This window comes from Ambystoma mexicanum, chromosome 1q, assembly GCF_040938575.1.
Source record: "Ambystoma mexicanum isolate Mex_15411 chromosome 1q, UKY_AmexF1_1, whole genome shotgun sequence".
NCBI lineage: Eukaryota > Metazoa > Chordata > Amphibia > Caudata > Ambystomatidae > Ambystoma > Ambystoma mexicanum.
The window spans coordinates 1,027,121,061-1,027,145,184 of record NC_090922.1 but is presented as its reverse complement, the minus strand read 5'-3'; the positions used below and the strand labels follow the sequence as shown (position 1 = coordinate 1,027,145,184).

Sequence of the window (24,124 nt, the reverse complement as noted above, 5' to 3'; positions counted from 1 at the left end):
AGTGGTTGGTGACAAATGTGAACTTCCTCCCTAAAAGATAGTATCTTAGATGGACAATTGCCCATTTGATGGTAAAGGCCTCTGATTCCAATACAGAGAAGTTCTTCTCATGTGGGAAGAGTTTGACTAGTGAATAGGATGGGGGTGTTCTAATCCATCGCATACTTGCGATAAAACTGCTCCTAACCTTGTGAGAGAGGCATCAATTTTTATTACAAATTCTTTAGAAAGGTCTACTACTTTTAGGATTGGGTTTTGACACAAGCTTTGTTTTCAGTTATTGTAGCATACATCGTTCTCATCATTCCAATTAAATTTCTTAGCTTGTCTGTTAATGTGGCTGTTCTATTTGAAAATTGTGGGAAAAACCTACGGTAATAATCGATCAATCCTAGGAATGCCCTGAGGTCTCTCTTGGTCTTGGTTATGGGAGCATCTAGGACGGCTTTCACTTTTTCTTGCTGGGGCTGGACAGTGCCATTCCCTAAAAAGAAGCCTAGGTATTTCATGGCTGATTGAGCCATCTTACATTTGGATGGAGTAGCAGTTAAGCCGGCCTCTCTGAGGGTTCTCATAATAATAGACAGATGAAAAAGTTGGTCCTCCCAAGTCATACTATAAATGACTATCATCAATATAGGCCCCACAGAAATCGGGGTAGGGCTGTAATAGCCTGTCCATAAGTCATTGGAAAGTGGCTGGGGCCCCATGCAGTCCAAAAGGAAGGACTTTAAACTGGAATAGTCCCATTGCTGTCGAGAAAGCTGTCTTTTCCTTAAAAGGCTACCTCTACAAAGGTAATCTTCCCAACATTTTTTGTTTAGGGGGGTCAGTATCTCAAAACTGGAGACGAAACTAAAGCACTATACTAGAACGAGACAACTGACTACCCTGCTCAATGTCTATACAGGCCAGGCTTGGTGATTTACAGTATTATCTTAATTATTGCTTCCACCTCAGAAATAGGTGAGCCAAATTCATGTGAACAATATCAAATACTTTGTGAAGGAAAAGAACCATCCCACCCATATACATTCAACAAACACTAAAACATTACCATTCTTAAATAAGTCCATATGAATTTATTGATTTTTAAGACCAATTTTGAAAAATTAAAAAAGAGAGACAGCAAGACAACATATATATCAATCAAACTAAATCAATAATACATGATCTTCTCAATCTATTCTTAAAAACAGTATCATCTTTAAGGGGTTAATTGCATTAATGGAAACCACTATGTTCACTTAAGCAGTTTAAAGATACAAGACTTTATCAATTCATAAGTCTATTGTCATGTGTCGACATGTTTCGGCCTTTTGTGGAGATTAGAACACTATCCCTAGTGTCTCTACACCCAATGGCCTTCTTCAGGACAGACAATTTATTTCCAAGTGATGGGCACCTCTTTCAAATCCCCCGTAACAGGTTTAGTAAAATATCCTGGATGGACATGAGCTCAAAAGCGGCTTAATCATAGCCATGGCAGGACTTTATTCTTATCGTCGAGTATTCACAGATCAACTCTGGTTTATTCGGATATCACAGACTGTGTTAGGAACTTAATTCCTGCTGGTTATTGGCCTTTATGGACTGCAGTGTTATGTGAATTTGACTGCACTCTTTCCGACAAAGGAGAAACTCCACACCAACGTGAGATCGCGTGTAAGGATCCACCTCGCTCGGTTTCCTTATTGCTTTTGAAGACTCCAGCCTAGAACAACACACAGCGTCTGATCGAACACGATCGATCGGACGCTGTGTGTTGTTCTAGGCTGGAGTCTTAGAAAGATCCTACATTTCTTGTACTACTAGGCTTCTTTTGGGCTTGAGCTTTCTACATGTGAGTATGGACTAGACTGCAGACGAGTTTCATGTGCTCTTTCAATCCGGTAGCTGTCTATGAGAGATGAATGGGTGCCTCTTCTCCCTCTTCCCAGATCTCCTAGAGCATGTCTAAGATAACTCTTGGTTCTCTATCGTAGAGTAGCTCAATAGTTGATAATGTAGTGGATGCCGGAGGGGTCTTTCTTACTCAAATAGGGCCCATGGGATCATGCAATCCCAGTCCTTCACATCCCCATCTACCAATTTTCTCAAAATCATTTTAAGGGTTTTGTTACATTGCTCTACCAATCCGTCCATTTGGGGGTGGTAAACTGAGGTACTTAAGGCCGCAACGTGTAGTAATTCCTTGACTTCACCCATAAACTTACTCATGAAATTGGATCCCTGATCCATCAGAATTTCCTTGTGGAAACCAACCCTAGAAAAGAATGGTAGTAGTTGTTTTAAAATTTGCTGGGCGGTGTTGTTCCGCATGGGAAAGGCTTCTGGGTACTGGGTAGCATAATCAACCATTACGAGAACATATTTATTACTCAGTCTGGACATTTCCAACAGTCCAATGATCTCCATCCCAATTCGGGAGAAACTGACTTCTATTATCGGTAATGGGTTTAGAGGGGCAGGTAAGGAAATATGCAAGCTGGTTTTCCTGCACATTTCACATGTCTGAATGAAGTTCTTTTTGTCAGCATGGATAAATGGCCAGTAGAATTTCCCACTAATTTGAGTTTGGGTTTTAGACAACTGCCCTAAATGCCCCCTGCAAATGAGAGGGTGCAATCTCTACCACGATCATGCAATGGGTTTTGGGTATTAATAACTGAGTTTTACTTAGGCATTCTCTGGAGGTTTCCCTTCCATAAAGCAATCCCTGTTTCAGAAAGAAGAAGTGGCTCCCCTTTTCTTGTCCTTCTCCCTCGGGACTCACTTGTAAGAAAGCCTCTGCAAGTGCTGGATCATTTCTCTGGGCGATGGCTCGATCAAGAAGGATGGTAGGTTACTCTTCCCTTTTTGCCTCAGGGACACGTGTCTCATCGGGCTCTCCAAAGCCTAAGCTACCTCCTCTGTTTCCTCTATTTCACTTTGTTCCTTAAAACAGGGAAATTGAGCCTTCTCAAGAATTCCCAGCAGAATTTTGTCCCCACAGTGTATTTCAAACAGGGTTTTACCATGGTTCTGTAAGAGAATGTTTGTCTCCACGAAAGTCTGGCTCTATAACGCCTGCTAGGACATCCAGGCCAAACTTCCAGGCCAGATTTTGGGGCCAATCTTATATAACAACCCGCAGGGGGTATCAAGTCTAAGTCCGTGGCAATCCTCACTCTTTTCCCAGGAGGGATAGTGGCTTCTCGGCTTCTACAAATATCAACGTCTATGGATTCTTTTGTGGCGGTAGAGGGGTCTAAGGCTCTCTAAGTTTCTGGAATTTTAGGGTCCCCCAATTTGTTTGATTTGAGTCATATCCCTCTCTGACACCATATGTAGGGGAGACATGGTGTCTCAAGTATGACACAGACACAACAGTTATAATTTGTAAAAACCTTTATTGAAGTTTCTGTGATAGGAAAACTCCTATTCTGCCCTATAACTAAGATGGGAGTAGTCTTGGCCATCAAACGATAAACAATACATTCCTCGTAGTGTCCGTCAAATCAAAATGGCTTATGCTAACAAAACCTAATGCCTGCCCTATCTCTTGTCCAAAAAAGTGTATAATGGGGAAAGGTATGCAAAGGTAAAATCAGTGTTCAAATTAACAAAGGTAGCTGATTCAGCTCCCCTCCCTCTGTTAGACAACACAGAGTAAGGCAGTTGTTGTAGACAGGATGACACACTCTGGCTCGGGTTCTCAGTAAAATAAACAGTTCCAAAACATGGATCAAGGCCCACCTGGCCTTCCACGTTCAAACCTCTGTTTCCACTACCAAATAATGTTTCAACAAAAAGTTCACGTAGGTACCCCTCTGTCGGGCTCAGACCTCTTCAAAACACAGTTCACATGGGTGCCCCTCTGTCGGGCTCAGGCCCCTTCACAAACACATTTCACGTAGATCCCCCTCTGTCGGGATCCGACCTTTCACAACAAAGTTCAACAATACTTGAAAGGGGGCTCCCTTTCCCACGCTTATTACACTTCGGGTCTCCCTCAATTGTGCTCATGCTGCTTTTGGATGTCGAAGACCTTCAAATGTGCGTGGCTTTCTTTACAGACCTCAGCAGGACCACTTCGACTCAAAGTTCACTTTTTCAGCTTTTTGCTCTCCCCGTCTCTCAGGGTTAATTTTTCTTATTTCATTTTTGCATTTGATTTACTTTTATCGGTACAAACAATATGCCTTTCACAGAGACATTCGAGTGGGCTACTTCCTTTTACCGGACCACTGTGTTACTCAGTATCGCTGATTTCACAGCTGTCATTACTTCAAAAGTTCATTCACAGGTCTGCCTTTCTTCGCATCTTATCGACACACATGCAACCTTCACTTGTGATGCAATGTTGCCACTTCAAACTTTCTTTAACACACACTGGTCTCTCAGGTCGCTTGCCAACTCACCGGCTGTGTGTGTTTCTCTCTTGGTTTTACGATTTCCCATTCACGAGTCAAGGTTAGTACCACAGGCTTGGCCATGCTTCCCCAACTCTGCCGTTCACCCAGGAGAGTCGCTGGAGTCCTTGCAACACAATGCAGTCTTCACTTGCGGGATCTGGACGCTCCATGTGTCTTTCATGGCCTTTCAGAGGCAACCTCCTCCAGTAGGGAACTCTTGGGGTTTTCGACCCACTACTCTTGTCCCTTGGTTGGTCGCTCTGCTCCAGTAGGTTTGCCTTTGCACGGATTGTCCTGCCCGTACTCGTGTTCGCCTTGCTCTCAGTATGTCTATAGGTGTTGCCTTTTATCCGTGTGAGCAGAGCTGACTGCTATCATGTGTATTCACTTCAAGACAAGTGCCTGACTTCGCCTCACCCTATTAACGGGACATGTCCTGTACGATGTATGAGGGTTAGTCTTGTTACTCTGTCACCATCTTCCTCGGCCCAGTGTTTGTGCAAAAAGGGGGAGGGAGTTTTGACCTCGAAAGATCCTTCAAAATAGGATTGGGTAGCTTAACAAAAAAGGGGGGAATGCTGTGTCTCACCATCGGCTGCCTCACCCCGCTCCCTGAAGACCCCTCACCCAGGTCATCCTCCCGCACTGATCCACCGCCAGGGTCTGGATCTATAGGCGATGGCCGTGCCCTGGTCACATGAGAGCGAAATCCCTGGGATCTAGCGGGTGAGACACCCTCTGGTTTCCCACAGAACCCCCACAAAGTGAAAGAGCATCTCGAGCCCGACAGAGGGAAGCCTGTATAGTAAATGTAAAATAATTGAACTGTATATTTATAACAAGGCAGACAAAGCCTAAGGAAGTGATTGAACTAGTTGAAACCCAAGCCTGAACTGTTAAACTGTACGAGTAACCAAAAGTGTGCATGACTGAAAGAGATGTGCCTTCCACCTATAATTTTAGGAAACTTTCTAGACCCTGTGGCGCTTAACGTGGTAAGAAAGTTGTTATTTAAAGCCATGATGTCATTTCTTTTGAAACTCTATTTTCCTTTTGAATTCCCTTATCACGTTTGTCATTGTGAGAAGGAGGGCAAGGTTAGGTTTTCTTAGTATAGGCGCTTTAATGTTGACTAGATTGTCTTGGACGGTTTGTTATTTATTTAATGGTCGAGATTACTCCCATTCTAGAGTTAGGGCCAGTTAGGAATTCTACCAACCCAACCAAATTACTAAATAAAGGTTTTTTGAAACTTGTATCCATTGTATCTGTGTCTACTATTGATACCATGCCTTCCTTACATTACTTTATTATGCTTAACAACAAAACACAGATCATGGTGGTTGGTTCTCCAGTCCATGATCGCAACTTATTATGGTCTTCATCTTTAAGTAAATGCCCATCGCCATACCTCTCAATTAAAAATATGTTTGTGATTTTAGACAGTGACTTATCTCTAGCTCCACAGATCCTCCGGCAGTTAAGACTCAGTTCTTTGATCTCAAAATGAGACAGAGATTTTCTTTCTTTGCTTAGCCCAACCCTAGCATGCAAAAGCGCATTCAGACCCTACTCCAGTCACATCTCCATTTGTTGATAGGATTGCCCTTGATTCCCAGATATCTACTTCAGAGGCTGCATAACTTTTCCGCTTGTCTCTTATTGAATCTTGTAAAACGTAGCCTTATTTCACCTGCTATAAGGGCATAATGCTGGCCACCTTTGGAAAAGCGTGGGACATTTGAGATCTTATGTACAGTATACTGCGCTTTTTACAGACTGGTCCGTAATTGCTTGGAGCCAACCTAAAGAAATATTTCCCCATCAGTTAGTCCCACTCTTCTAATAGTAGACCGTTAATCACCACAGACCCTCAATGGAGTAGAATGAGTGGCAGAGCTGTTTCCTTACACATCTCTCCTCTCTGGATTGCTCTTCCTACTTTCAACATCGATCTATTCTATGACTAAATTGTTCTCATCTGCTTGTTAGCGAGGCTCATCAACAAAGAGCCACTCCTGAAGTGCTTCATACATGATTAGTAACAGCTACATAAATCCTCTGTTATTTATTGTGTTAACTTGACATTATAAAATGCAGATTTCTTCATAACTAATGCTACCTTTCTTGTATTACAGGATTATCCAGGGGAAGAACTTTTACTCGTCTTTGACAGCGAATTTAAGTATGGACAGAGCTTTTATCTGGTTACAACAGAAGAGTGGAAAGAAAAGATTTTACATGTAAGTTATCATATTTAAATCATCAGCATATGTATTTGACAGAGGGGTTGGGGAATATCCTGACCTCACACAGTTTACTCTATAATAGGCACTTTACAAATTTTGCACTTACCAATTTATTAAGATTCACACATTTCAGGGGTACAACCGTGGTTGCTCAGAGACATAACCAGGCCAAGAGTTACTTCATTACCCTAAGGGAGCTTGGCATATTTGGCAACTATGTCTTTCAGATATCCAGAAATTTGGTTGGAGATTCAGACGGGATCAGGCAATTGAAGTGTCATCATCTCTGTCAGAGATCGAAGTAGATTCATTCTACTTTTATAGACAGTCTGAATCTTTGTATACACACCTGTAAGAAAAAGTCCTTAACATACATGTAATCCTTCAATATCTGTATAAAAGCCTTAGATAATATTTTAGTTACAGAATTGCAGTGCAAATTAACTTAACAAGAAAATGACATCAGTAATCTTATTACATTGCAGTTGCTCTAATAGAATTCCAACTGCCACCAAAACACTTTAAGTTAATGCAATGGCTTGTTTGTCAGATTCCTTCCTTTTGAACTAATTTTCTTTATCAAGTCACCGCCATTAGTCAATCAATAGAGACATTTATGATATGTTTTTTAATGTTCAGCTGTTATTTAGCATAGGAGAGCATGTGTTTAAATGGATGTTATTACTTATTCTAAACCACAGTCTAGGGATATTGCCAAGTCACCTCCTAGTAGCATGACCTTATTAAGGAACATGGGGCCTCATTATGAGTATTACGATTTTGGAGGTATCCATGCCTCCATAGGGGCCGTTAAACCCATTCCGCCTGGGTTGTAATGAGGCCCATGGTCTTCAGCGTTTTTCCTCTAGTTGTTCACAGAACTCCTCTGTGACTTGTAATTCCTTTACAGCTTACAGTAGTTAAATACGACTCTCCTCTTAGTCACCCTTTTTCTTTACTTATTTTTAACTTGTATGATCCCCCTGGCAGTAAGACACACTGTAGCCTTCTTGGAATCTCACCTCTCCATCATACCTATCTTAGTCATGGGCAACTTCAATGGGCCAATTCCTGCCGACTCCTCTCTTAATCATGTGGTTCTGAAGTCATATAAAAAAAATCAGTGCTTGTGATTTCAAGATGGCGGCCGGGTGTTGAGGACGTACGTGAGGAGAGCTCTGTCCCCCACAAGGCCTAAATTGTCAGGCGGGGCATTTTGCCCATACATATGTGCACATGCAGTAGAATTTACTCCCTCAACATATCTCCCTGGCAGGGAAGAGATCCTGGGGAGCAGTAGCAGCAGAACTCGAGACAAGGTCATTATCAGAGATGCCTGGCGGCACAGCATAGCAGAGTCTCAGGCGGGAGCAGACCGAGCCACGGAAGAGCAGTTGGCTGGTGGAAAACCTTGCATAACCCGGCCCTGCCGGGTATCCGGGTGAAAGCCCTTTTTGGAACGGCATGGCCGGATATACGGGCTGAGGTGACAGTGGCCCCGAATTTTGGTTTGAGCAGAGAGTCGGAGGATGCAGGATTGGAACCGGGGACGCCCGCCTCCTACCACTGCCCAACCTCAGGCCCATCCGCCTAGAGCCCACTGACAGGCACCCTCGCAAAGCCATGAGGCGGAGAACGCTCCGGCAAAATGGGCCCAAGCGAGTCCCTCCACCCCCAGTACTCCCACGCTCATAGGGACATGGAGACAATGAGGGACACTGCTAGAAATTAGCAGCGCTGGCTGGGCAGGATCGATAAGTGGAGCATGAGGCGGGGAGAAGGCAGCAGCGCAGGAACAGGCTGCACTCATCGGTCTTCATCATGACAGGTCAGTATCCCGGATTTGGAGAGGGGGGAGGCTGTGTCAACGCATCTGAATCCTGGCACCCATTAACATTGCAGTGCTTGCTCATGCAATCCACCTGTGGGCCCCCTGGGCTTTATTCTCCCGGCACAACTACCGGTTAATGCAAGTGAGGCCAAACAGACAAAAAGTTGCCTTGCGCCTGAACGTGGGCCCTTGGTGCAGGCTTGTCTTGGGGGAGAGAGACTATCTGCAAACAAAGGGAGTCCACCTTTTACTCCCGATCCGTAGATTAAAGTGCACACAGTGTTCGCGACGGAACTCCGATCTCGGCTCAATACCGGGAGGGAAGGGGAAAAGCACTCCAGGCAAGCGGTCACAATCGGTGGCAGCAACCTACTCCTCCATACAATGCTGCTGGGCTAAGGAAATTAGTCCCCTAAACACGCCCAAACCTGCACGAGTTCCCCAAGACACACACCAAGGAGAGAGGGAATTGGTACCATTGGCGAAATGGCTGCATCCAAGGCGGACATAGAAGCTTGTTTTCAGGGGTTCCAAGACAGACGTTCCAGGTGCAATTAGCGTCATTTACAACAGAGGTGAAGCAAACGTTGACAGACCTAAAGAAAGATGTGGTATCCAGTCATAGTTTAAAAAAAAAAAAGCATTGAATGCCCTTTTTTTCGAAACCAAAATAACCAGAAAAAAAACATTCCGAATGTATATTATATTTATATTATATTTATATATTTTTTAGTTTAGTATGCATAAAAAAGTTTTTTTTTAAAGAAAACAGGGGATGGGGTGAACCCCCATATTAAAAAAAATAATAAAAACAAAAAAAAAGCATTCAAAACTTTTTTTTCCCGCACTTTTGGTGTTGAAAAAAAGGCATTCGATCCTTTGTATTTCAAGTCACCTACAGCCGAAAGATGTTGCAACGGGTGGACGAACGATCAGATGTTACAGAAAGAGCTCTCCAGGAAATAGTGGAGGACAATCGCAAAACGGATGAAGCACTGGAAGATGTCGCTTGGATTGCCCATAACGTAGAACTACAATGCGAAGATTTAGAAAATAGATCTTGCAGATCAAACATTCGTATCAGGAACCTGCCAGAAGCAGTAGGGGACACTCAATTGAAAGAGACAGTGCTGCAGATCTTCACAGACCTATTAGGGGGGACAAGTATATCCTGATTGACAGGGTGCATAGAACGGGGCCTAGAAGGCTAGAGCCCGGGGCATGGCCAATAGACACACTGGTTGCACTAGCACGATACCACCAAAAATAATCCATCTTGCGTGCGGCCCATTAAGCGGAAACGATTAGGTACAATGGATTGGAAATTCAACTGTACCAGGACCTGGCCCAGACCACCCTCCAGAAAAGAAGAGAGCTGGGAGTCATGGTGAAACACCTAGAATTTTAACAGATCAGGTATAAATGGACCTTCCCATTTGCCCTCCTTTTTCAATGGGAAGGCTGACAACACAGACAAAGGAAGAAGGGACGCAGCTGCTTTAAATTGACGAAGAGGAAACCTGCCCGGCAGTGTCAGCAGAAGCCAGGCCTCCAGCAGGGACAAAACCATGGGAATGGTCACGGTCATAGCAAAAACGAAGGGAGAAACAATTCCAGGGTGTAACCCCTCAAAAGGATGTCAGCAAAAACTGGTCCAGCGGACGGAATAGGCTGCTGAGGGAGGTGAGTTTTCTTTGGACACTGCAACATTGCAGCAGAGATCTGGGGGTGGGGGAGCAGAGACACGCTCCTGGAAGAACCACTTGGAATCGCGATTGGGGCTTTAGGACGCTCCACAAGTTGCCCCTGGCAGTTTTTGCAGGCTGAAGCTGCGCACACTTGGCCCAAGGGCCAAGTAAATACTTTGGCTTGCACCAGGGAGGGTGAAGGATGGGAGTGGGAGCTAGAGAGTAGGGGGGTTTAGGTTTGTTGGGGGAGAACGGAGGGGGGGGAGAATGGGGGGTGTTGAGGGGCAATTTTGGGGGAGGGGATAGAGATGCAGTTCAGATCCGGGTAGCCCATTTAGAAGCCACGAGAATGTGAAAAGGACAAGGACCAAGTCTGGTATAGTCATACATCTTCAAACAACTCACACTTAATATACAGGGTTTGAATACCCCGGTCAAAAGGAAGAAACTCAAGAGGCTTCTAGCACACCATCAACCTGCCTTGATGGCATTACAAGAAACACATATCAAACAAAGTGACAGAAATAAGCTGACACTTGGGCAGTACCCATTAGTGCTCCAAGCCAAAGCCCAGGGAAAGGGGGTGGGGGTCTTGATTGCTTTCAGGAAGGGTATAATGGTTCAGGTTTTAAGCTCATGTAAAGATAAGGAAGGGAGATATCTGTGCCTCTTAATACGAATATGAGACGTGACTTTAACAGGGGCCGCTGTATGTGCCCCAAATTCGGGACAGGGCGGGTTCCTATGTACAGTTCTTTCGGAATTGGAGACGTTCATTGTAGGCAAGGTCATAATTTTAGGTGACTTCAACTTGGCATGGGACCGCCAGAGAGATGGAAGCAATAAAACCATATACGGCCAAGTCCCCCCCACCCCCTTTGCAAACTCTCAAAAAGAAAATGGAACATTTGGCCCTGAAAGATGTCTAGATGGAAAGAGGTAAGATATCACAGATAGAGGTCGACTCAATAGCACTGTCGGGTATCATGTCACCGGGAAAATCCATTGGCGCTATTATATATGGTGACATTATGTATGGGGACGGGTTGCGGGGGTGTCCTTTGCTCCCATTTAAAATTAATATCGTGTCCCCCGCATGTTCAATGTAATAATGCCTCAGCAAAATAATGCGACTTTTTGCGGGAACATTATTACATGGAACCACTGTCGGACCATGCCCCATTACAATGACACTAGACCTACAGAATAACCATAGTAGTCTCTGGAGTTGGGGGTTCCCCAACTAATTACTAGCATACTCTCTTATGCAAGACGAGATAAAGAACAAAATCAGGGACTACTTGGAAATCAACTCCTCCCTGGAAATATCAGAAAACACACCGATGGGACGCCTTCAAGGCAACACTCAGAGACGACCTAATAGCCTTGAAGGCATTACGGCAAAAACAAATGAGAGCCTTAGAGACCGAACTAGAACAAGAATTGCAGGATATTATGAGGAGGATGATCAATAACTCAGGCAGAAAGCTATGCAAGGTTTATATGTGCACTACGGGGAAGTTAGATCTTCTTCAGACCATGAAGGCATAAAAGGCCTTACTATGGGGGCGTGGCTCGGAGCCACCGCGAGTGGAATGGCTTCTTAGGAGCTCCTGAAAGGCCCACTGCGTCGCATCTACAAACGCCGTTTCCAGTCCCCGTTATGGAGTGAAACTAAAGCGATCGTTGCATTAATACCGCCAGCAGCTGTCTACCGAGTGGGACCCAGCGCCATGACCGGAATGTGAGGTTTCGGAAACGTATCTCTTTCACATGGGTCCCCGCTCAATTCCAAGATGGCAGCCGCAGAGCTCAAACAGAGGAGTCCCTCCGTGCGGGGGTGGGGCGGGCGCGCTAAAGCAAACAAAGCCGCCTAACGCACACAGCTCTCCAGCCCGCACTGACTCCAGCTTTCTCACACCCTGAAGCCGGTTCAACCCCAATGATCCCGCACAGCTCCGGAAGCAGACCATTGCACGCAAGACTGTGGGCCGGCATAGAACTGAGCCAACCTTACCAGAAGCTGTTTCGGCCCCGGCCCTCATCCCCACTGCCTCCCTTCTATCCCGCGTGGGGGGGGGGGTACTGGCTGCGGTCGACCGGGACGGAGCTGCTCCTCCTCTGGGAAGTGGGGAAACGGCAAACGGAGAAAATCTAACCAGCTTACCCCCATCGACCACTCCGGCGGCGACTGCCCCTCTACCAGCCTAATCTCCAGGCCCGGCCAGAGGCATCCACCACTACGCTTTTCCCGCCTTCCCCCGCAAGCCACGTCCGGACTGCACCCAAACCCTCAGCCCGGGGGCTCCTCGACACACAGTGAATCTACACTAGCACAGATCTCCCGGATTATATATCACTGGGCCTTTAAAGCCGCAACTTTGAAACCGAGCAGGACAGGGACAGGATTGCGGCCTTAGAAGCAAGATGCAACCTCTTAGAGGCAAAACAGGAGGACGCAGAGAATCGCTCTCGGAGGAATAACATCCGCTTACGAGGAATACCATCACGAGGAATACCATCCTCCGTCCCAGATACAGAATTGAAAAGCTATGTCTCAAATCTACTCAGATTTATAATTACACCCCCAGACAGCGCACCCCTGGAGCTGGATCGGGTGCACAGAAGCTCCCCAAGAAGGGAATCCACATTCCCACTGGATGTTCTAGTCAGAATCCATTTCTTTCAAATGAAGGAAGAAATTATGCGCGAGGCGAGGCAAATGCGCCAGATCACGTTCCAGGGCTCCACAATCTCACTCTACCTGGATCTAGCCGCCTCCACGTTACAAAAGCGGAAAATCATGCGACCTCTAACGGAGTGGCTACGTGACAAAAAGATCCCGTATCAATGGGGTTTCCCAACATCAGTCAAGTTTCAATGGGAAGGAGCCCTGAGGCAAATTCACACGCCTAAAGAGGCAGATAAATTCATGGGCCTCAGAAAATCTGACGGGGAGTCGGAATCAGAAGAACCGTCCCGACTCCCTCGGGAAAAACCTCCCACAGGAGAATGGTCAAAAGCCGGCAGAAGACGAAGACTCTGGGGTCCCCCTAAGAAAGACACCTGGCTGGGATGAGCAACCTGACGAGAACTTACACGAGTCCTAGCAATCCCATCTCATGGGGAGAAAGCCTCCAGAACCATTAACTCTCATTTACGCCAACAGTGCGGGAGCCAGGATGAGCTCCAAAAAGAATTCAGATCAGCGGCCCAGTTGGCCATTGTTAGGCGCCTTGGTGCCACCAGTTCACCAGTGGCAGCAGGACAATGGTTCTACTTCCAGTTCAAGTTAGGGGGGAGGGGGAAAGGAGGAGATAAACCATTATGGGAGCCAGCCTGGAGAGGAACATTCCGAACCCCTCAGGTCTGGCCTCACAATCATTCTCACAGCATATCGCACCTGCAACTAAGCTTTCACCAGACCAACACAGCAAGCTATCTCCACTAGCAAACTCTGGGCCTAGGAGCGAGAGCAAGACCAACGACACACCGGATCCTAAATTGTTTATCAATGACCGATACAAGTGAAATAGTGATACTCACATGGAATGTCCAGGGTCTGAATTCGCCAAGAAAGCGTAAATCAATAGAACACAGGCTGGGTCAGTTATCAGGCGACATCGTAATGCTCCAAGAAACTCACCTATTACAGGAGGACGAATCCCGAGTAAGGTTCAATAGATATAAACACAGAACATACTTTGCCTCCTCCGGACAGAAGAAGAGATGAGTTGCAATCCTATTAAGCGACAAAGTCCCACTATCAAAAATCACCATAAAAAGAGATCCAGAAGGCTGCTTCCTTCTTCTAAAGGGCCTGTTTGAATAACTTCCTATAACCATTGTCTCAGTTTACGGCCCCAATACATCTCAGGCCAACTTCATCGCAAAGCTAATTCCGACCATTCTAGCCTTCCGTGAAGGACATCTGATCATAAGTGGTGATTTCAACTGCATGCCAGACCCACAATTAGATAAAACTCTGCCCCCTACGAATACAGATTTCGTACAAGCACTAGCGTTAGCCAAATTGCTAAGAGAAACCAAATCTGTTGATGCATGGAGACTATTCAATAGCACCGCAAGGGACTACACTCATTACTCATGCGTGCATAAAGGCTTCTCAAGAATTGATCTCATACTTCTATCAGGGGTCCTGTTCCCTTGCCTTAACAACTCCGAAATCCACACTTGCATGATATCTGACCACGCCCCAGTTTCAGCGAATCTGGTGATCTCGGGCCAAAAACAACCCATTCAAAGGCACTGGAAACTCAACGATTCATTATTATTAGACGAATGCATTCGAACGGAAACCGAAGAAACTATCTCTAATTATTTCAAAGAAAACACAACGGAGCATGCTTCCATCAACATTATCTGGGATGCCTTGAAAGCGGTCGTCAGGGGCACCTTAATTAGCGCTGGAGCAGAACAGAGAAGAGTTTCGAACATCATGGCTGCCAAGCTGGAAGGAAAAGTAAAACAACTAGAGACCAAACTGAAATCACGCAACTCGAGGAAAACAGAGAGAGCCCTGAGGAAAGCAAAAACAGCGCTGGAGATGCACTGTGCCTACCGCACAGCGAAAGCATTAGCATTTACAAAGCAATTGTACTACAGCAAAGGGAACAAAGCAAACAAGATCCTAGCACAGAAACTGAAAAAAGCCTGCACCAGAAACAACATTTTAAAACTAAGAAGGGAGAATGGACAAATGCTTTACTCTGACTCAAAGAAAATCGATGAACTACTGAAACACCACAAATCAACCATGTCCGGAGAACCCACAGCACTAGATAACCTAGCAGACTATTTTAGCACCATGCCCTCCCGGGACACTACCCTGTTGGACTCCCTAGAACTACCCAGCTCTACTGAAGAAATTATAGACACCATCAAATCGCTCAAATCAGCCGCACCGGGCCCTGGCGGTCTATCCGCTAATTTCTACAAAAAGTACGCCAGAAGTCTTGCACCGCAGATGTCGGCCCTATTTAACTCTTTCCTCACCTCGAAGTCAACAACCGATTCGATGGCTGAATCCATCACAATCCTGCTACACAAACCGGGAAAAGACCCACAACTAGCTGCCCCGTATCGACCCATCTCACTCCTAAACATCGACGGGAAGATTTTTGCCAAAGTATTGGCCAATAGACTTGCTCCAGCCCTACCAACCCTAATTGATCAAGACCAAACGGGATTCCTCCCTGGGAGAAGTACCCATGACAATATCAGAAGGACGATCGACATTATCGAGAGCGCCCACAAACTAAAGGTAGGAATGGCCGCCATATCCTTAGACGCACACAAGGCCTTTGACTTGGTTGATTGGGGTTACATCCGGGCAGTCTTGACACACATGGGCTTTGGGCCGAACTTTACCACATGGGTTATGGCTAACTACCATAGAGCCCTTTGCAGCGAGAATTAGACAAAATACGAACATAAGTGGGTTGTCTGTGGGAGGCCATGAATATAAAATTGCGCTATACGCAGACGATGTTCTAATAACAGCTACAAACCTGGCATGGTCCCTAGGTGCCATATGGGATGAAATTTCAGAATTCGGGACTCTATCAGGGTTCAGGGTAAACTTATCCAAATCCGTAGCTTTACCGGTGAATCTCTCTAAACAGGAAAAAGACAATCTCTGCCCCCTAATGCCGATCCCATGGTCATCAGGCCCAATCGACTACCTCGGTGTTCGCATCCCCAACGACCCACTGCGCCTATATCATGCAACTTCCCGCAACTGATCAAAGATCTTCAAAATGATCTCAAAAGGTGGAAACCACAGGAAATATCATGGTTTGGTAGAATCACAGCCATCAAAATGAACCTGATCCCCAGATGGCTATACCATTGTACAGCACTCCCAATCAACATTCCGGGCCCAGCCATCACAGCCCTGCAAAAGCAAATCCAAGCATTCGTATGAGGGGGTAAAAAACCTCGTATAGCCAAACGAATAATGATGAGAGGAATTCCACAGGGTGGTTTGGGAGTTCCGGATCTTGCTAGATACACCCTGGCAGCACAACTCTCTCACACCTTCACATGAGCCCAAGAAACAGATAAACCGAAATGGACACATATCGAAGAATCTTGGTGTCCGGTAGCGCCATCATCCCTCCCACACCTTCCACCCGTAAAACCACAAGCAAATAGTGGCCCGCTGCTGCCAACAGTATCGACAGCCCGCTGCTGGAAGGAAGCTGCCCGGAAACGGCACATCCGTGGCTCACTAGGCCCCCTGATTCCCATCTGGAACAACCCCGATTTCTCCCCAGGTCTATCGGCCCATAGCTTCCAACCCTGGATAGCAGGTGGCTTACATAAAACCAGCGATTTTCTGGAGGCAGGAGCACCTATCTAATTCGCAAGATGTAAAGAAATATTTGGTGTGGGCGAAGGGGAGAGATTCCACTACGCACAAATCCGACACTGGATATCCAACAGAGTAACCAGGGAGAAATGCTCCAGAGAATTAACGGCCTAAGAACTATCATTAACAACCCCTACAAGCAAGGGCAGAATCTCAACCCTATATTGGCTCCTAGACAGGACAGACCTCGCGGAAAAGGAAAGATACATGATCGAATGGGAAAAGGACCTGGGAAAAGAAATCGAAGTCGAGGAATGGGGGAAAATCTGGGCCAGATTACACAAAAGCTCTCAATGCATCACAAATAGAGAAGGGGGCTATAAACTCTGTTACAGGTACTATATAACCCCCGCCCAAATCAACAAGACCAACCCAACCATTCCCGGAACTTGTTGGCGTGGGTGTCCGACTGCAGGATCTCTGCTACACATGGTGTGGTCATGCCCGAAAGCGGAAATCTATTGGAAAGAAATACTCAAACACATCAAGGAAATATCGGGCCTAACCATCCCATGGGACCATGGAATCGTCCTTCTTGGTGGCACGGGCGATGGAGCACTCCCAATGTCAGGCCAAATCCCCAGACTATGCACGCATCTACTCCTAGCAGCAAAAATAGCAATGGCACGTGTGTGGAAAAATAAAGAGGGCCCCTCCGTTGCACTTTGGTGGCAAAATGCTGGGATATAGTGGTGGCCGAGAGAATCTCTGCAATTCGGGCAGGCTCCCTGAATAGAACTTTAAACATATGGGACCCATTCATGGACTATGCCGCCAGGTTCCCGGCCCTCACCAGGAGGCCTCCGTTAACAAGATGTTTCCAAAGCAGCCCACTGTATTGAACCAAGACCTCACACCATAGCTACCCAGCGCCCCACAACCCGCCGGCGGAAAAGGACCGGACATTCCATGATCAGTACCGGCCATTCTAACACTTTTGCTCCCTGCACTCCGGCCCTCCCATGAGTCGCTTTTGCTAAAACTCATATTGTATGATTACTGCTTTGCGATTGCTGTTGTGATATATTCATTGCTTATATGTAAAACCAAATAAAATGTTGTTATGAAAAAAAAAAGCCTTACTATATATGAAACAGAAATATTATGTCAAAGCCAACAAAGTCGATAGGCTCTTAGCTAGACGGCTCAAACAAAGGACAGCCACACAGACAATTCATGGAATAATGTACCCCCACGGCACAACGGTAACTACCACTCCCAAAATTACAGCTCAATTTGAAGCCTTTTACTCCGCGCTATAGAAATCATACCTTCCCGACCAGTCCAAACAAAAACGATATATTTAATCTCTACCTCTTTTGAAAGTGAACCTTCTAGATAGGGAAGCGCTCGAGAGGGACATTACCATAGAGAAAGTATCGCCAGTGATTCAAACTCTCCTGTTAAATAAGTCACCGGGCCCGGGTGGATACCCGGCTGCGTTATACAAGATGTTCCAACACACACTGGCACCTAAACTGACCTGCCTCTACAATTCTTTTAGCAAGAGTGACAATATCACCCAAACCATGGAGAAAGCGAAAATTATCCTCTTCCCCAAGCCGGCTAAAGATCTGACGCAATGCGGATCATATCGGCCTATTGCTCTTATAAATGTAGATGCAAAATTCTGCACAAAAATCTTGGCAAACAGAATAGAGGACATCCTTCCAAAAAGAATCCACCCGGACCAAGCAGGTTTTATCCAACAAAAGCAAACCCACAATCACATCCGCAGAGCCTGCGACCTCATAGAAAAGATTTCACTGAAAGGGGATCCGGGACGTGGAAAAAGCTTTCCATAGGGTGGAATGGTCCTTCCTGTTTAACACCATGGAGGCAATGGGATTTTGAGGCAAATTCCTGAACAAAATAAGGTCGAATTATCATAACCTGGTGGTCCGCCTTCTAATTAATGGTTAATTATCTCTGGTGATCCCACTATGGAGAGGCACTAAACAAGGATGTCTTTCTTCCCCCCTCCTGCATGCCATATATCTGGAACCCTTTCTAGTGCAACTATGGACAGCACAAGACATCTGGGGGATTGCGTTTGAGGGGTAGAACACAAGAGAACACAAGGTAATGGCTTATGCAGATGATATTCTCTTGACATTAACTTATCCAGAAACCTCCCTATAGGCGGTTCTTAGCAACATTGCAACGTTTACATGCAGGCTTAAAAGTATATGTTTCCAAAATCCTGAATTTATCATTCGAAGGGGAGGGATTGCGCCGTGCCAGGGAGGCGGCTCAATTCAAGTGGGTACAATGGGGCATAAAACTCTTGGGGGTCATGGTGAAACGAAAGCTGGAGGGGCTCTACGGGGCAAATGATCTCCCGCTGATTACACAAATTAAACAGCTGCTGCATTAATGGGGCCCATTATCGGTCTAATGGATAGGGAAGATGAATGCAATCAAAATGACGATTCTACCTACAATTCTTTATCACTTCCAAGCCCTCCTGATTCCTGTCCCCTCATCCTTTTTCCACATGCTAAACAAACTGCTCTTGAATCACGTTTGGAACAATAGGCCTCCTTGCATGGCGCTTAAGGTTTTAATTACTCCAGCACATAAAGGCGGATTGGGCCTCCTAGCCTTGTAAAGTATTATTGAGCATTGCAGTTTAGGGTGATCAAAGACTGGTGGGCGGCGTGTTCCGGGAAAAGGTGGATACAAATGGATAGGGCAGTTGCATGGGTTATGCTGGACGAGACTCTGTGGCTACACAGATCAGACCGATCACATCACACACAAAAGTACGATCACAAAATTAGTGGAAGACACGTGGGACAAGGCAGCCACACGCTTACACATGACCACCTGCCTGTCCCCGGCACTATTTCATAAACCCAATTCACTCCAGGGCAGGAGAGTGGAACCTTTCCCAGTTGGAGGTTAGCAGGATGTTCAAAACTAATGGACATGTATCAAGGAGCGGATATTAAATCCTTTATCCAATGTCAGAAAGAGTTAAGGTTAAAGGAGGGGGATAGGCTAAAATACTTCCAACTCCGCCATTGGCTTATGACCGCACCTAATTGAGAAGCAGCTATTAGGCCTCTCGCACTGTTCGAAAGATTCCTGGTTACGGACCCGGGCAACAGACATTTGGTTTCCAACCTTTATAAATGATTGCTTAATTTAGAGCCCACTACAGAGCTCAACTACAAGGTTAGATGGGGAAAACACCCTAGGTCAACTGATTCTCGAAGAAGAATGGGGACATCTCTGGGAAGATATCCCCAAACTAACACGCACCATACAAATTAGGGAGTTCTGGTATAAATTAATGACTCAATGGCATTACACGCCGGAACGCCTACATAGAATGACCTTCTCAGCCTCCCAGAATTGTTGGTGAGAATGTGGTGGGGTTGGGGCACTGGATGCGTTTATGGTGGAGCTGTCCGAAACTGGGGATGTTCTGAAAGACTATTGAACTGCATCTTCAATCGATATTTGGTAAACAAATTACCAGCGCACCAAAGAAAGCCTTCTATGCAGTGTAGATCAGAACATTAGATTAGGGCCGAAAGTGAATGCCATTTTGAGGTGAGCAGCAATCCTGGTCAATGCACAAAAGTGGAAATCCACAGACCCACCACAAGAACAAGACTGGCTGGTTAAGGTTTGGAACTTTGTCTCTTTGGAATGGATTACATGTGCACTGCAAGGACACCAGGCGAGGTTCACAAGGGAATGGGAGACGGTGCTGGCCTTCTTACAAGATGACTATAGGGAATCATATTGCCCCTGTAAATTACGTATTTTGGGTATCGAATAGTGAATAAGAAAAAGTGGTTGCTGAGCTTGTTCTGAACCGCATGTGGGTGGGGGGTTAGAGGGGGAAGGTCCATGATACAGCTTTATGTCTGATTGGTTTAAGTTGGTATTGGACATATGCAAAATGCCAATAAAAAGATGTTTAAAAACGGTGTTTGTAGACGTTGGGTGGGTGGCGTTTTTTTTTTATAGCGAAACTGTTGAATTCCTGCGCCCTGTTAATGCTGAATGACCATTGCCCTAGTGACACTCCAGGACAATTCACTTGGGTTACCCTCTTTAGTGCATCCACCTTTGACTATATTTAGGTCCACTATTCTCCATTCCTTTTGTCTGTGGATATAGAAATTGTACATCATGAGGAAAGTGATGATTATGCACTGACTGCTACATTTGGCAACAAAGACCCCACACAGAATTACCATTGCGCAGGCCATGCCACTGTCAATGCAGGCAAACAAATATAATTAGATGGTCCCATTCTAATCTGGACAAGGCCAATTCCATTTTACCTGGCATAAGTGTTGAACTTTTGGCTGCTACAGGCAAGGCCATTTCTGAATCTACCCAGGGAGTGGGATGTGATATTATTTCGTTGAGGACTTCTGGTACCTGCGGTGACAGGGCTTACTCCAGTTATAATTTGGAAGCCCACTCTGAATTAGCCACCACTACTTTAGCGGCCTTTCGAACATATGATCATTAAAATTACTGTTTTGTATTAAGCAATAGGCAGCAGCTGGCACATAATGCATTGGTACATAAAACAGATAGGCACTCTCACCCTTTTGACTTTGAAATCTGCAATGCTAAAAGAGAGTTCAAAATTGATCTTTGTACAATTAGTTGCAGTTCTTTGATTTCACATGAATTTATACTTGAAATTATACTTGAAACTAGGAATATGAAAGCAACCTATCGCAGATGGATGGGAGCACACCTTTGGCAGAAAAAGAAGTTTGAACGTTGGCAACTTTTAATATTACAAGCTAGAACAAATGATACATTTGTCTTTAGTCAATACCTCAATTACTCCTGATGTTACTCTGGGGGGCTGCGGCTACCAAGGGTGATTGTGAAGTGTTCACTGCAAAGACCACAGGTGCCAGACCATCTGGTGAAATGCATAGTTATGAAAACAACACAACATTACTTTTTGATTATCAGGTCCAGGACATAGATTAAATAATTAAATCTATCAAAAACTCATGAGCCTAGGGCATTGGAGGTCTATTACTGGTATCATTCCGAAGAGTTGGCAGAACTGTATTATTTCCCATTATATAAAAGAGGGCCACAAACTGATCCTAAAAGTTATCACATTTTGTCCATGCCTGATGCATTTTCCAACTTTTTTGCTTGTATGTTACTTATGGAACTGAACTGTTGGGCTGACGGAGATAATATTGTAGCAATTGTACCCCAGCGGCGAAGGCTTTGGCAAGGGCTGTGGGCTGTTACCGGCCTGAAGGCCCTCTGGCTGGGGCGGGATTGCTATTCGCACCCCATTGTTTGCCCGGGGTGTAAATAGTTTTTTTCTTGGGAGATCAGATGTGCACTATTACGCATCTCCTGAGAAATGGCAGTGACCGCAGGCAGGAGGAGCGCCGAGACCAGAGCACACAAGCTCTGGTCCAGCAGGTAACTGGGGGCAAGGGGAGTGGAGAAAGGGTGATAATTGGAGGGGAGGAAGGAGGGGAAGCGATATGGGGAGAGGCTCCCTGTTGCCTCCCCACAATCAAGATGGCACCACCTGGGGAAGGGCCTTGGGTGGCTGGAAAGAGCAGGCGGTACACACTGCATTCTCAACGCTCTTCCAGGCGCCTAATTGGCTCAGCGCCCTTTCCTGGGTGCCAATATCCCTTAAACAGGGTTTCGTAACGAATCTATTATCTCTCTTAACGTATTCGCACTAGCCACTATTGTGGAACTGGTTTGGCAGATATAGCCACAAACAATGTATGTTGCATTTATTGATTTTAGTTCTGCGTTTGATACAGTGAGATGTGAAACCTTGTGGCAGAAACTACAACACTTCTCAAGATGATCAATGCCTTACAATTGAATACCATGATAAAAGTGCAACTCTCTTCATCTGGCCTGCTTACTGGCTCTTCTCCAACTTTTGTGGATCTAAAACAGGGCCGCATTGGCTTGGTTATGCAGATAACCTAATTCTTGTGGATTGCACTCCAAAAGGGCTCCAACAAAAACTCAACCATCTTAATCCATATGCACAAAAATGGCCTTATCATTAATGAATCGAATGATTTTCCAATCACGCCACAGTAAAGTACGTAATAAATATACATGGAGTCTTGATCAAATGTCAATAGATATTGTCCAGCATTTTGATTATCTGGGTGTGACTAAAGATTATAAATGAAATTGGAAAGCGCAAATGGATAAAATCCAAGTTAGGTTGTGCCAGCAGCTTGGGGCTGTAAGAACATTTGCCTCGAGATATGGAGGCTACTCGATCTATTGAATAATTAAGATATGAAAGCCAAAATACTCGCTACTAGCAAAAGCACCTGTCTTCCAAACGGGTTTTGAAGGTCGCTGTTACGCCTTACCCTGGCGTGATGCAGATGGCTGTGGTGCAAACATCTCAGAAATCGTGCATCCTAGGGTCTCGAACTGTGGTATTTTGAGTTTTGTTCCTCGTGTTGGGGCTGGTTCAACAAAAATGTTTTGCTTCCCTTTCCGATGAACATGGTTTACGGCTTCGTCGGCAGGCACCATCTTGCAAAAATCCTCTGGAAAAGTAATTTCACCCAACGCAGCAAAAATGTTTCTAGAATGCTACCTGCCTTCACCTTCGCCTCTCAGGTCCATTCCCCTAATATATTTTTTTTGTTTCCTTTCCTGGTGAACATGGTACTATGACCACAGGTGCAAACATTTTAACTTTTGCTGAAATCCGGGTGAAGAGTTGGGGTGTCCAAACGTCATGTAGCCAGTAATGTACGAAGGGTCCTAACGGGTAACTATGCACAATTTGGTGCAGATTGGTGAAACTATGTGGAATTGTATAAGGAACAACGCTTTGCACCACAACCCACAAACAACTTATGACTTTTATTTATAGTTGATACTATATGGAGCAGAAAAATGGGGTTAGAGGTATGGCACGTAACATAGGAAGCTGGAATGTTTTGTTTAAAATCTTTGACCAAACTTCCTTGTAGCCTTCCTATTGAATATCTTTTTGCAGAACTAGGACAGCACAGTTTAAGCTCCTTATTGATTTCACAATGGTGAACCTTTATTGGAAGCTAATTCATTATTTTCCTAACTCCCTTATGTCTAATATTCTCAGTGCCCCCCACATCACAATCAGGGGCTTCACTGATACCATTCTTGCTCAGTTGATGAGTGAGGCATGTGACTGTTGTCAACACCTCACAATTGGCCCTTCAAGTACCAATTATGATGCAGACCTAACTGCCTCGGCTCCCGGCGGCCGCTACAATTATCCTGCATGAACTCCTGTTAAAGTGTACGATTCCCACCCACGCCGCGCCCCGGGGGTAGCGGATGCAGTAGAGAACCAGTGCCTGCAATCCTGAAGAAAATCGGAGTAGGAGACGCGAGATCCTCCCCGAAGTCGGTAGATGGACGAGGCGTGGCCGTTGAGGGCCTGATAGAGCGCCCGCCCCCTCCACGACACGGCGGAACCCTCCTTGAGAAGGCACACAGAGACAACCCGGCTCCAAGAACCGGTGCCCTACAGATACCGCTAGAGACCCATGGAAATCTACTCCGTCGAC

The 24,124-nt window shown here is 45.6% G+C and overlaps 1 protein-coding gene across 1 annotated transcript in view; it reads left to right on the top strand.

Moving 5' to 3' along the window:
* The window catches only part of DNAI3 (dynein axonemal intermediate chain 3), a 2,012,519-nt gene that overhangs the window by 523,809 nt on the left and 1,464,586 nt on the right, over positions 1-24,124 (top strand). Inside the window, exon 5 of the mRNA XM_069641699.1 lies at positions 6,536-6,640. Within this exon, the coding sequence (XP_069497800.1) occupies positions 6,536-6,640 (105 nt within the window). The remainder of the gene's footprint in view (positions 1-6,535; positions 6,641-24,124) is intronic.